This window comes from Caretta caretta, chromosome 2, assembly GCF_965140235.1.
Source record: "Caretta caretta isolate rCarCar2 chromosome 2, rCarCar1.hap1, whole genome shotgun sequence".
Lineage (NCBI taxonomy): Eukaryota > Metazoa > Chordata > Testudines > Cheloniidae > Caretta > Caretta caretta.
The window spans coordinates 256,349,118-256,362,340 of NC_134207.1; the positions used below are offsets into that span (position 1 = coordinate 256,349,118).

Here is a 13,223-nt window from a genome sequence, read left to right on the forward strand (position 1 = left end):
TAAGGAATGTCTGTGCATGTGCTTTGAGATTTTTTGAATGAAAAGAGCAAAGGTGTTAAACCAGCTGCTGTGCGATTGTGTTCCATATAGAATGGACAGGTTAAAGTAGAATGCTTCTGTTGCTGTAGCCAACATTGCTCAGGGAGGTAGTGTCTTACAGTGGCAGAAAACCCCCTTCTGTTGGTTTAGGTTTCATCTACACTATGGGGTTCAGCTGACATAGAGTACAGTATCTGTAGTGCAGACATGCTCCCTCATCTGGCCTGTCTCCCTTGCCACACATCTGACCAGTGATATCTGACCCCTTAAGACATTTTTTATGGGCTTCTCTTTGCTCTGTGGGAATTTTTCTTTGCTACTTGGACTGCTGCTCCCATTACTTTCTTGGTAGCTGACTTGCATTTTCACTAGCCGTTCCAGGTGCATTGCCTGTTAGCGCAAACATCCACTGTAACTTTTCTGAAAGTGCCTTACGTAAAATCACAACTACAGTATAATCTCATATGCATTTTTATTTACTGGTACCAAAGTCACAATCATTTACTTATTCTTAGGAAGCTCTTTATTAGTTGTTGTTAGGAGTGCCAATCATGAACCAGGACCCCATTGTGCTAGCATTGTACAAACAAAGAACAAAAAGATTGTCCCTGTCCCAAAGCTCTTATAAAAGCATTCCCAGGGCACCTCCACACTTTGTTAAAAGATTAATGTATTACATTTCTTTTAAAAACAAAATGCTCAATCTTTTTAAGGAATGATTCATATTTACTTTTATCTCCTTCTACAGCAAAGGCAAATGATTTATAAATATATTCAGCTTCACTCCCCACTGGATAAATTAATGAGCTGACCTGCACTTCACTGCTCTCTGTGTTAAGCTTTGTTGCTGTTCAGAGTCTGGTGAAATGCTCCCTCCACTCTGAGCATGCTCTGAGTTTATCACACTGAGAGTCTTGGGGAGGACTGAGCTTCAGTATCTTCTTTTTCTCTGATTTACACTTGCTTAAAACTAATCAACTTCTGATGTCCTATGACAATGTTAAAGCATCACAGAGAGTTGCTTTCTTCTAACAGTGAGAAATGACTCTGATTAGAAAAAGGTAAAAATACTGTTTCTCAATTCTTTGTAGAGATTCTGTCTAAAATCCTCCCCAACTCCTCCAACCTCAACCTTCCTGCTACACATTTAAACAGTATTATTACACTACACTATTTAGATTGTAAGCTCTTTGGAGCAGGGGACGTCTTGTTTTCTGTTTGTACAGCGCCTAGTGTAAGGGGTCTGTGGTCTGTAACTGGGGCTCCTAGGCAATACTGCAATACACATAACTGAAATATGCACATCTTCCCAAATCAGTAAGAATGAGATTTTGAATGGCTCAGAGCATTAGCCTATCTCCTGTTGAAGTCTATAGGTGTTTTACAATTGACTTCAATAGAAGCAGAGTTAGGCCAATGCTGAGACCTTTTGAAACTCCACCCTAAGACTTTATTACCATAACAAGCTATTTAAGTCTTGCCGAAGTGCAATGGAAACAACCCCCCTAAATATCTCTCAGAGGAAGGCTTTCCTCTGTGTTTGATCTGCTGTGTCCCATTTGTCATTACTGTCCATTCTGATTCAGTGGCAGTTGCTTTATAGAATGAGGGCATGTTTGCCATCTCTCGTCATTTTTCCAGGGACAGACGCTCTTTCTTCATCGTTTTCTGATAACATCTTCTATGATTTCTGACAAAGAAAACAGCTTTCTTGCATTCTCTCGCTTTCAGATGTTGGAGTAGAAGGGGACTGTCCACCTCACTCCCTCCTCTATCACATCAGCTGCACCTCTCCAGTTTTGACTCTTGTGGCTCCCAATTTCCATCTATAGCTTATTAGCACTGTTTCTGTATTATCTGGTTTGCTTCTGCACACCACCAGAGTGACAGAGTCCACGAAGGTGACAGTGCTGTACAGAAAGGTTTTTGTTTTTTAGCAAAGGCACAACTGGCCTTTGGAACTCATTGCCACAAGACAACCAGAGGAAGAGCTTAGCTGGATTCAGAGAGAGGCTAGGACAGTCACAGGGTGCACAGGAATATTAGAAGGGATTTACCAACAACAGCCAAAGTTTGGAAGAGATCTAAAAGCTTCAGGGCTGAAACCAACCTCCACTGGGTGACAGGGGGAGGAAGGAATTTCCCTTAAGGGCAGCTTAGCCCCTAAATGCCCACTTCAGCACCCCAGCACCATCCTCTGAAACATCTGGTCCTGGCCCTGAGCCACAGGTGAGGCGATGCAAAGGGCCACTGGGCTGGCAAGTCCTGGCCTGTCATGGGCTGAAGGAGCCAGAAGGGGGGGAAGGGACCAAGCCGGGGCACGCTGCCCCGCCCCGCCTCGTGCCTAGGCGGGCAGCGCCTCCCCTCAGTCAGCTGCTGGGCTTCCCCTCAGCCTCTCTCCCCCCGCCCTTGTATCCAACATCCGGGTCCTGCCGCCGGCTCCAGCTCGGCTTCTCCCTCCCCCCCTCCCCCAGAAGCCATTTTGGACTCGGTTCAGGGTGGTTTTTTTTTTTTTTTTTTTTTTTTTTTTTTTGGGTACATGGCCCCTCCAGAGCCAGCCGCTGCCGCTGCTCTGCCTCGCGCCGGCCGCCGCCGCCCGCTCCCCGCGCGAGCGATGCCTCGCGCCGGACCCTCGCCTCAGCCGCAGCCCGCCCCGCGCGCCACTGCCCGCCTCGGCGCCCGCTCCCTCGTCTCCTCCTCTCCCAGCCTCGTCTCCGCCGCCCGGGCGGCAGCAGCCGCCGCCGCCGCCTCCTCCTCCTCCTCGGCAGCCGCTGGGCTGGTGCCTCCAGCTGCTCAGCGGCTCCCCTGGATGCTGGGTTGGTAACACTGCTGCAAAGTTTTGCCGCCGCCGCCCGCTTTGCATTTGGTGGTGGCCGCCCGGCTGTGGGATCGCGCGTGTGTGTGGGGTGTGTTTGTCGGCTTTGGTTAGTGCTTGCGGGTGTGTGTGTGTCCCTAGTCCCTGCTGCTGCTGGGCAGGCAGAAGGGGCTGGGTTGGGTTGGGTTGGGTTGGGGTGGGGGGTGGGAGAGAGAGAGAGAGAGTTGTTGGTGTGGTGCACGCTTTTCTCCTTGCACAAAAGCCCCGGCAGAGAAAACTCTTGGAAAGCTCGGAGCAGGAGGAGCCGGGAGCCGGACGGCCACCGATCTCGCTGTCCTGGCGCTGCAATTGTGTGCCCCCCCCCTCGAACTGGATACGTTGTTGCAACTGTGAAGGAACTAAATTCGATTTTGTAGGAGCCTTATTATTATTTTTTTGGTTGCTTTTTGGTAGAGATTCTCGTTTTCCTCCAACCCCCCTTCACTTTCCCGATCATTTTTCCCCCCTTGGGGGTAGAGGGGGATACACAAGGGGAAAAAAAAAGTAAAGGAATATGATTGCTTCGTGGTTGACTTTCGCCTTTCTTTGTGGAACTTTCTGTGCAGGTAAGTAAATTTCATGTCTATATTCATTGAACAGTTTTATATTCACGTTTGAAAAAGGATTAAATTATGCAATTATTCGAAACCACCTGCCCCTCCCCTTAAAACATCCCTAAACGGTAACGAATGGAAAAAATAAGATTGTTGCTAAGATTTTTTTTAAGAAACCTTCCCGTTTTCGTTGTTGGTTATGATACAAATGGATTATATTTCTGCTCTGTGTTCCCTTTAATTAAAGAGTGTGTGAATGAATTACAATGTTTCCGGCCTCAGATTCCGAAGAAACTTCGTCAAAATGGCATGTTAGCGGTGTGTCTGTGTGTGGAATCAAGTTGAGTGTAAAAAAAAAAAAAAAAAAAACCTTGTGGTTGTTAGTAACTGTTTTGTCTTTCAGGTAGAGAGCCATGTGTTTTTTACTCGGGGCTTTGCAAGGCTGCGTTGTGTAACTGGCTTGATTTCCTTCCTCCCTTCTCTTCTCCATTAATGTGTTAATTTCGGGTAATTTTACTAGTCCCTGGGAAACGCTCTTCGCCTTTTCATAACAGATTCTTCTTGATTTGTGTCTTTTAGTTCTTTGAAAGGGACTGTTTTTAACTAGCTTGCCAGAGTTAAACGGTGCTGAAAGTAGGTTGAAGCGTGTCTCTCCTCCCCCCCACCCCCCTTTAATGAAATGTTATGATCCCATAGGCTTTTGCTATTTTTATGAGATGATTCATTTGGGCTGATTTGTGACATGGTGACATAATAGAAAGTTGTAAGAGAGAAGCGAAAGGACCCACCTTTGAGAGTGTTTGTGTTTTGTTTTTAAATCTTCCTTCCTGATCCTTAAAAAACTTCACCACAAATCTGCAGGGTTTGCATTTTTATAGGGACATTGTGTGCCATGATGGAACTTAATGTAAACATTGGACGTGCTTAGGGGCAAAACCAAAAGGCCATACTACTAAATGAATCTCCCAAAGCGTTGGCATGCATTTCATTTGTTTCAGCCTGAAGAGCTGGATTTTTGGGGTGAAAGGGGCGTGGTGGGGAGCGCATGTGATTGTAACGGTGGGTTTTTTGGGGGGTAGTTAAACGTTTCAGGGGTGTTTGCTGCTTGTTTTGGAATTTTTCTCGTTCTGCTAGATGTATTGGGCTATTGTAAAACCGGGGTGTTCCCTTTGTCAAGGGGGAAAGGGGCGGCTTTTTAGCTAGAGCCATTTCTGGGAGGCGAGCCGCAGCTTTGCAGGGCTGCTTTGTTGTGTGGTTCCCTCCTTGTTTTGATGAGGGGTGGAGAGAGGAAGAGAGCTCACCCTTTGGGAGATTGGTAAAACAATGATCTTGGTTACAGATCGTATACAGCAACACAATCTTGTGTATAGATACATACATTGACGTTGCTACTATAGCATTGGATTGTTACAAAATACAAAGACTTAAAGTTACTTGACACCTCCCCCCCCCATGGGTGCATTTCCCTCCGTTTCTAAGGAGGCTCATTTTGTAAGGGAAAGGGGTGATTTCCCACTAGCACACGGCAAATTTCTTTTTGTTTTTTATCTTCTTCCACAAATATCCCCCAAACATAATGGATCCTAAGCTGATCTTTATTTAGTCACATCTGGTGGTCTGATAGGGGAAGGCTGTGTGTAGTAACTTGTTACGTTGTATCCATTACTGAGCAGGGAAAGGGTGGTTGGTGGTGTGGTGGGTATTTGTGTGTGTGTGTGTGTGTGTGTGGCGGCGGCGGGGGGAGTGTGGATAAAGGATCACAAGAGAGGCTGCTGGTTTTAAAGTGGGGGGATGGTGCTGCAGTTGTGCCTTTTGCTTGCTGCGTGCGTTTGGTGGGAATGCAGTTTCCTCTTCCTTCTAATATTTTTATTTTAAATCTGGAGAGACTGGGAAGAGGAAGAGATTTCCCCATGCGTTGGTTAAATGGTTTCCCATTGGAAACCGGGAGGCGATCCTGCCCGGTTCTTCGAGGGGATGAGGTCGGGGTGGGTTTGTTTTGGAATGTGCTCCCGGGAACCGCGCGAGCTGAAATCTACCAGGCGCAAGGTTCTTGCTGCTGGTGGTGGTTCTTTGTTCCGAGTGTCCATTAAATATGCAGTGCCGCTGCCTGCGTTTTGTATTTTAAACAATGCCATCTCGTAATTATTGTAAAGTCATACTGAAGGTGATGGTGTGGGGGAGAAGGGGCAGAGAAAAAATAATTTGTGGTGGAAATCAAGCCAGCTAGGACATGTAGCTCATTGATAGAGCACTTGTATACAGCTTTGTTTCCTTGTATTTACATAGCTGTGCCGAGCAAGATCAGGTATTTTGTAAGGAGCAGGATAGCTGGGACAGTGGTATTCAGTTTATTATAATCGCAACAGCAGTGTTGGCTGGAAAATTATATTATGTGCATAAAAGGGATTTTTTTAGCCAGTTTATTTTCTTTCTGTGTGCTTCTTGGGTCTTTTTAGCTCATGTGGCTCTAAAGTGAGATGGCCCTTTTTTGTTGTTAAAATCTGCTCCTGTAATTTCATACAATGGCGAAAACATCAACTGGAGAAAAACAAAGTTGCCTAAAAATTTTGACCCTGTAAGGTTCCTGTGTGTATCATGTTATAAAAAGGTACAACTCCCTAGGACAGACTTTTTCTTAAAATTTAATGAAAAAAAAAAGAAAATATATATAATCATATTTATTTTGAAAGGTCTGTGATCATCAAATTAGAGCACCAGCAATATTGTAAATCTGTGTTTATGTATTGGCTTTTCCACATTTCATCTAGTATTTGTGTGTGTTGAGCAGTTATGACCCTCCTTGTCTGCCAGCTTTTCCTAAGGCAGCTGTGTGGGAAAAGAGAACAAAGTTGCAGCTTTTTGGTGGGGATTCACAGCATGTGTGTTGCTTGAGGTATCCTGTGTGTGTGTGTATTTTAGGACTGTGGAAAAGTGGTGGGCTTTTTAAAAATAGCTCAACCTCCATTGTTGATGGATTTTCTGAGCTACCTTGGCTGGCTAACAAAACAAGCACAGACTGCTATTCTTTCTAAAAGTATCTGTTGTGTGCTTAATTTTTGAGTGTTGAAGATTTGTTGATGAAAACATTATGTTCATTTTTAGCCTTTTGTTTACAAATTTTCTACAGTCCAAATATTCAGAAATAGTGTTCTAATCTATGAAATTGAGATAATATAGAAGATGGAAAATGGCTTATTTTGCAAAACATATTACATACACATTTCTCTGAGACATTGCAGGATTTAAACTCATTCCAAAATAAGAATCACCATGTAGCAAAATCTAGTCTGCTGTTTGTGTCTTGTATTTGTCGTCTTGTGCTTGAAAAAGAAAATAAGATTGGTTTCATTACCTTACTAATTAAACACAGTGAAGCTTCTGGTCCAAGGTTAATGGCGATTGCCATTAAAAACACAAAACTTTTTGAATCGGGTGGCTAGGATATTTTTTAAAAAAAATCAAATCTAGTTAATTATACCCCCAAGATCAAGTTTTCTTCTCTACAGAACTGTGACAATGCTTATGTTAAAGGTGTGTTTGTGTGTAATATATTTTAGATTAGTGACATTATAACATTGACTCTCAGTGCCCTATGCAGTTTGTATTTTTTTAACAATGAAAATTTTAGAGCATCTCTGTTAATGCAAAAAGAAAAGGAGGACTTGTGGCACCTTAGAGACTAACCAATTTATTTGAGCATAAGCTTTCGTGAGCTACAGCTCACTTCATCGGATGCAGTTACTTTGGAGTATGTTTTTTGTTTGCTAATAAACTTTAACGAAAAAATCCGCTTCACTAGAACAATGAGAGACAGTCTGCACCAGCCCTGCCATCCAACTAAAAGCCCTTATATGCTGAAATTTATGCCAATTTTGTGTCTTTGAGTAACCTATCCAGGCAGTAACATTTTTCTTACCGTCTCATCAACTGAGCAGAAACAGCCAATTAAAGCAAAGCTCTTGCATTGCCAACAGCCTAGCTGTCACCACCCTCCTATCCACTCTGGTCTCCATTCTGGTGTGGCTCAGCAAAGACATGCTTGCCGGTTGTTTGCAGTTTAAGCAATGCAGTCGTCTTAGGTCTCCCCTGCTGCTACTAAATAGAAGGTACAGAAGAAAGAAACAAGCTGTTTCTTCACCTCATTTTTGTTGTCGTCTCTACTTCTCCCCTCCCCTACTGTCCAACACAGATAAGTGTACGGGCGTCTCTAGTTTTGTAAGGCAGGACGACTACTTTTGAAAACTCAAATCCAACAGGATTTTTTAGGAGTTAATGGGGTAACATTAGCCCCACTCCACATGTCTGGCTTCTTTAATCTGTGGGGCACCTCTTTCTATGATAGGTTCCTCTGCAGAACATAAGTACTTTATTAAAAGAATCAAGGCATTTTCAAAATTTACCTAATGCAGAATGAATTTTGTTCTAGGCAGGGCCACCAGTAAAAATGGTGCAGGTGCTTAATACCCATTATGAAGATCCCTTAAGAGTCAGCGCATATTTAAAATAAAAATCACTGCAGTTTTTTAAAGACAGTAATTCTGGGCCTTTAATGTTTCAGAGTCTAGCTTCAGAAATGCATACTAAATTCTAGTTCTTGAGGTGGTGGTGGTAAGAAGGTGGCCATTCATGGAATGGCACCCAGCTGCTTTGGTTAACTGACTGTTTCCCATCATCTTCTGATGATCAGAGTAATATCTTGCAAATGTAAAACTCAGCACCTTTCAGGCAAATGCAGCTTGGCAACTGTCTTATATTAAGCATAATAACCTGATCTAAATGTTTTAAAAATGAATAGTGATTTTGGATGTCTTTATTTTTGGGTGCCCAACTTGTAGAACCTTGGTGTGGGCTCATTTTCAGAAGGTGGGTGGTCAGCACTTTTTGAAGATCAGCCCTCTTCAAAGTTTCTCAAGTTGGGGACCCAGAATAAATAGCACTGAAGATGTAGTCCTTAAAACAAAAAGAAAGTGATGAAAAGAGAAGACACCTTGCTGGACTTCACATTAATCAAAACTCAAACTAAACAGCTCTTTAGAGTGTTATTTATCCTTACAGATGGGTTCTAAGAATTGTATAACTATTTATAAATTGACAAAGAGGCTGTTGTTAAACAGAACCCAAGTGCAGTGGAGTTTGTTTGGGATTTGCTTCAAAGTCAGCATTTCTGTTTCTCATTCAGTGGAATGAACGATTTAAAAAAGTTTTTAGTTTCTTGGTTAACTGCAGGAAGCAGCATGGTGTAACTTCTTGGAGCTGCTACTCTATTTCCAGCTCAGTTGCACTCTGTAACAAAACCTTGTAGGAAGCTGGGAAAGAGGAACCCCAAAGTGTAATCTCTATTTTGAAGAGGTGTCCTCTTCCCCTTTCATCCCACCTAGGCTTTGATTTTAGAACTAGCAGGAGGGTGTGAGGTCTTGCTTGGCCAATAGAATTCTCTGGAATTGAATTGTGTAATGTTGTACCTGCCATTCTTTACTCTGTCCCCACTTAGGGACTTTTTGCCTGTCCTTTCTTGAGGAGATTTTTTCACAACAGTGAAACTGGATGTCTTTAAGTGAGAGATATGTGGAATGGTATTCACCACTACAAGCTCCCTCCCCCCCACTTAAACATTAAGGCTTTGCTGATGTCTTGTATCCCCTCTTCATTAGTACTTCAGCTAGAAATAATTTGTAGCAGTTTAGCTATTTGTACCTTTTGAGGTAGATTAAATAATATACACCACTTTTCTCCCTGAACATTCTCTGTAAGATTTCTTGGAGCTGTTGAAGTCAAAGGGTCAGAAACTAAATTAAAGATGAAACATTCTGTGTCCTTGCATTCTACATACCTAGCAAATTTTGTGCTTAGATTTTAATATGTTTCGTGTTATACACTAATTACATGTCATTTTCTCGCAGTTTGGTCTTTACTTGGCTATAGCGGTGCTACTTCTGTTCAAAACTAAAAAACGTTGGGTAGCAATAAAATAAAAAACTTTGGCCAATATTTAGACCTTTTTAAAATTCATGTATTTTTTTTCCCATAGGACTTCTGGTTACATTATAGCATTTGGCATGGGCCCACCATGGTTTTGGTGCTCATTTATTTGTTATTTGTATTACGGTGTTACATAGGAGCCTTAGTCAAGATCTGGGCCCTGTTTTGCTAGGTACCATGGATGTAGCAAAATATCCCTGCCCCAGAGAGCTCACAGGCTAAACAGACAAAGGGGGGAAGAAAAGTATTTTATTTTATTATCATCCTTATTTTGCAGGGTGGGGAACTGAGGCACAGAGAAATTAAGTGACTGGCCCAGGGGCAATTCTGGCCCGTCTAACACTTCTGTCCATCCCACCATGACTAACGTTTCTGTCCAGCGTCCTCACGATCTCAGAGTCCAGGCCACTAAAAATCCTGTGGTGGAGTGGGGCGCTCAGTCAGGCTGCCTGCCTGCCATGGCCCCACACCGCTCCCGGAAGCGGCCGGCTGCTACTGGCATGTCTCTGCACAACCCTGGCAGGGGGTGGTGGTGGGGGGGAGTGGCTCCGCATGCTGCCCCCACCCCTAGCACCATCCTCGCAGGTCCCATTGGCCGGAAACCAGCCAATGGGAGCTGCGGGGGTGGTGCTTGCAGGCATGGGCAGCGCATGGAGACCCGCTCCCCCCAAGGGGCATAGAGAAACACGCCAGCAGCAGCTGGCCGCAGTTGCTTCTGGGAGCGGCATGGGGCCATGGCAAGCAGGCAGCCTCCCTGAGCACCTTGCTGTGCTGCCAGCTGGGAGCCGCCTGTGATAAGCACCTCCTGGCCAGAGCCTGCACCCCTCACCCTCTCCTGCACCCCAGTACTCTGCACCAGCCCGGAGCTCCCTCCTGCACCCAAACTCCCTCCTAGAGCCCGCATCCCCTCTATGAATATAGTAGAAATGTGCAGCCCGTGACAACTTACCCAAATTCGTGGAGTGGCCCCCCTGTGAAAATTATTGCCCACTCCTGGACTAGCCCAAGATCAGACTAAATATTTTGTTCACTGCCTCTAGTTACCATGAGAGAACAATCTAAACCAAATGAAGGGAGTGGTGCTGTATGGCAAGTCAGCCTAGCAGTGAAAATTAGACTAATGTGCTCCAGCCTCAGAATAAGGCTTTCCGTTTATAACACTGCTGTGTATAGCTAGATTGCATTGTTGCTCTCATAGGAAATCTGATCTTTTTAGACCAGGCTGACTGCAATTAGAGTTTTATATGTGTAAATAGAGCTTGGTAAAGTTTTAAAACAGTCATCAGTGGGTATCTGTGTTCATCCGTACAAAAGATGTGAATTACCCTTTTCCATTCACCTGTATTTCAGTAGTTTTTAACTTGGGGTCCTCCAGCTGTTGTGTATTATTTAGGTTCCAGTCCAACAAATGATGGTGTGGCAAACTGCTATGCAAGGTTGGGGGCGTGTTTTGCGTTAAGTTTACTGTCTGGAGATCCATGCCTGGTCCTGTGCAGATACTGAGTAAAAGACAGTCTCTGCACCAAAGAGTTTATAATTTAGTCAGCAGGTGGGATTATAAAGAAAGGAGACAGAAATTTCTCTGGGGACAGTACGAGAGAGAGATTGTGGAATGAACTGTCCAAGTTGCAAAGGACTATCACAGACCTCAAGACCTTCTTCCCCAAGTACAAGACACACTTCTTTTACCTGGCTTCGCTAACATAAACCCATACCAACAGGTGTGTGTATTTGAAAAACAAAACCCTAAACCTACCAAAATATGACACTCCACTGCATGTGTTTCTCTCTCCGAGGAGAGGATGAGAGAACAAACAACTCGTGACAGATGTGTAGTCATATTGCTTATTGAAGGCACTCGAGATACTGTGGTGACGAGCATAATTTGAGAACATACATAGAATAAATTAAATAGAAATATGAAGGTACTGAAATAAGACCGTAGTGTGCTCCCTGTTACAAATTTAGAGTCACTACAGTCATTCAAGCCCTGTTGAAATGATTATCTGTCTGTACTTGTGGGCCCTATTACCATAGTGTTTGGGCATCTGTCTTTCATGTATTTATTCTCATGCCACTAGCAAGCCAATGACAAATCTGAACAATCTATAGAATTCCTGGTGCTGTGTACTAGCCACTAGGCTGTACTTTCTCCTAGACTACTACAACAGCTGCCATTAAAATAAAAGGTCAGTATTAGTCTAGTTCTTGCACAGCGGTACCTTAGATGCTCTGTTTATTTTCACATTTCCTATTTTAGCATAGGGAATACTGTATCTGAGGTAACCTGTCTTGTAAGTTTTGGTAAAAGTTTACCTTTCACTTCTGATGTCTGTGTTGCTAATTTGGTGGTCTCCACCCTAATTAAGAGCTTGTCTTGTTTATCAAATAGTAAAGTTAAACAGGTTACCCTGTTTTCTGACGAGCCCATTTTTATATACAGATGTCAGAAATGTTTTCTAATTTGGCTTTTAGAAACACCATGGATCATATAATACATAGCAGACACAGCTTTGCATTCCTAGAGAGGAAAGAGTGTAAATGTGAATCTGAAGTAAAGATGTGTTCGTTCAGCCCCTCCCCCCTCCTTTTTGTGGATTATAAAACTATTTTATAAAATGAGAGCACTTCAGGTTTGGTATTTGCTAAGCGTTTTAGTGCTGTTTCTGTGAGCTCCTTCTCATTTCTGAGCACTGATGGCAGGTTCTTTTGTTTACTTGAGTTGTCTACTCATCTACGGTTCTCCCCAGTAGCCCTGGCCTCCACAGATACCTCTTTGAAAGTAGGACATTTAAGCATTGCAAAGATGATGTCAAGGCCTTTATCTGTGAAAGGAAGCTAAATACTACATTATTAAAGTTGTAAGGAGACTGTAGTGTGGGTAGAGGCTGCCAACTACAGTATTGCGTAATCAGTTGTGAGCTGTTTGCTGTGACTGTTTGCTTGAGACTGTCCTCATATTAGACATTTTTATACAAAGCTTTAAAACTGTGGACAAGAATGAAGTTACAGTTGCTTTGAAACAAAGCTACTCAGCCAAATGCATGCCTGGTGTAATTTCAGGGATGGGTTTGTCCCATTGAGTTCAGTTGTGGGGAGGATTAAAATGAAACGTAAAGTGTTTTTTGTTTTTTCCTCCCCAATGGTATGACCGACTGAAAGACAGCAGACTTTTAAATCCCTCAAATTTAGCTTATTTTTAAAGTATGCAGAGTAGTTAAGGGGTTAAGATTGCTAATTCTCCTATATGCGGGGTCTGAGAAATTCAGTTGTCCTTGGGCTTTTCATAGTAGGAGTATCAGGTTGCAGCTAAGCCTGTCATTGGGTAGTCCTTTGCTTCACTGAAGTTTGAACTTGGTCTCTCTTGCTCTCACATGCGCATACTGTATGTCAATAACTAGTTTTTATAGAAAAGGCTCTGTTCAAGCCACAGTAGTCTTACGCCTGATGCAGCACATGTTCCCAAATGTGTCTTCCAGTCATTTTTGGTCATTCACACATCTGTTTGGCAATAATCAGCAATTTGAGACTAAATAACAATTTTGGGCCGGAGGTAATAAACACTATTTCTATAATAGCTTGCTAGCTTTTCTTCCTCTCTAAAATTGTCTTAGAATATGCATTGTGGTCAAGGGAAACACTTGAATTCCTTGCAAGCACTGGTAGCACTTAATCAGTGCAATCAGGAAAGTGAGGGAGGAGACAATAGGTATCTTGAAGGTTATTCATTTTGATATTAAATTGCATGTTCTCCTACGGTGGTGTAATACAGTGTAGGAATTTCCTACACACGGTGT

At 43.2% G+C, this 13,223-nt stretch overlaps 1 protein-coding gene across 3 annotated transcripts in view; it reads left to right on the plus strand.

The window, feature by feature from the left end:
* The first annotated feature begins 2,575 nt into the window (after positions 1–2,575).
* The window catches only part of ACVR2B (activin A receptor type 2B), a 168,423-nt gene continuing 157,775 nt past the window's right edge, over positions 2,576–13,223 (plus strand). For 2 of the 3 annotated variants that reach the window (XR_007354877.2, XM_048837523.2), the window contains exon 1: positions 2,576–2,855. Coding sequence is in view for 2 of the 3 variants with exons in the window: in XM_048837523.2 (XP_048693480.1) it covers positions 2,579–2,855 (277 nt within the window). In the remaining variant the exon portion in view is untranslated. Of the gene's footprint in view, positions 2,856–3,069; positions 3,460–13,223 lie in introns of those variants that run through there. The other variant, XM_048837524.2, reaches the window with a different exon arrangement.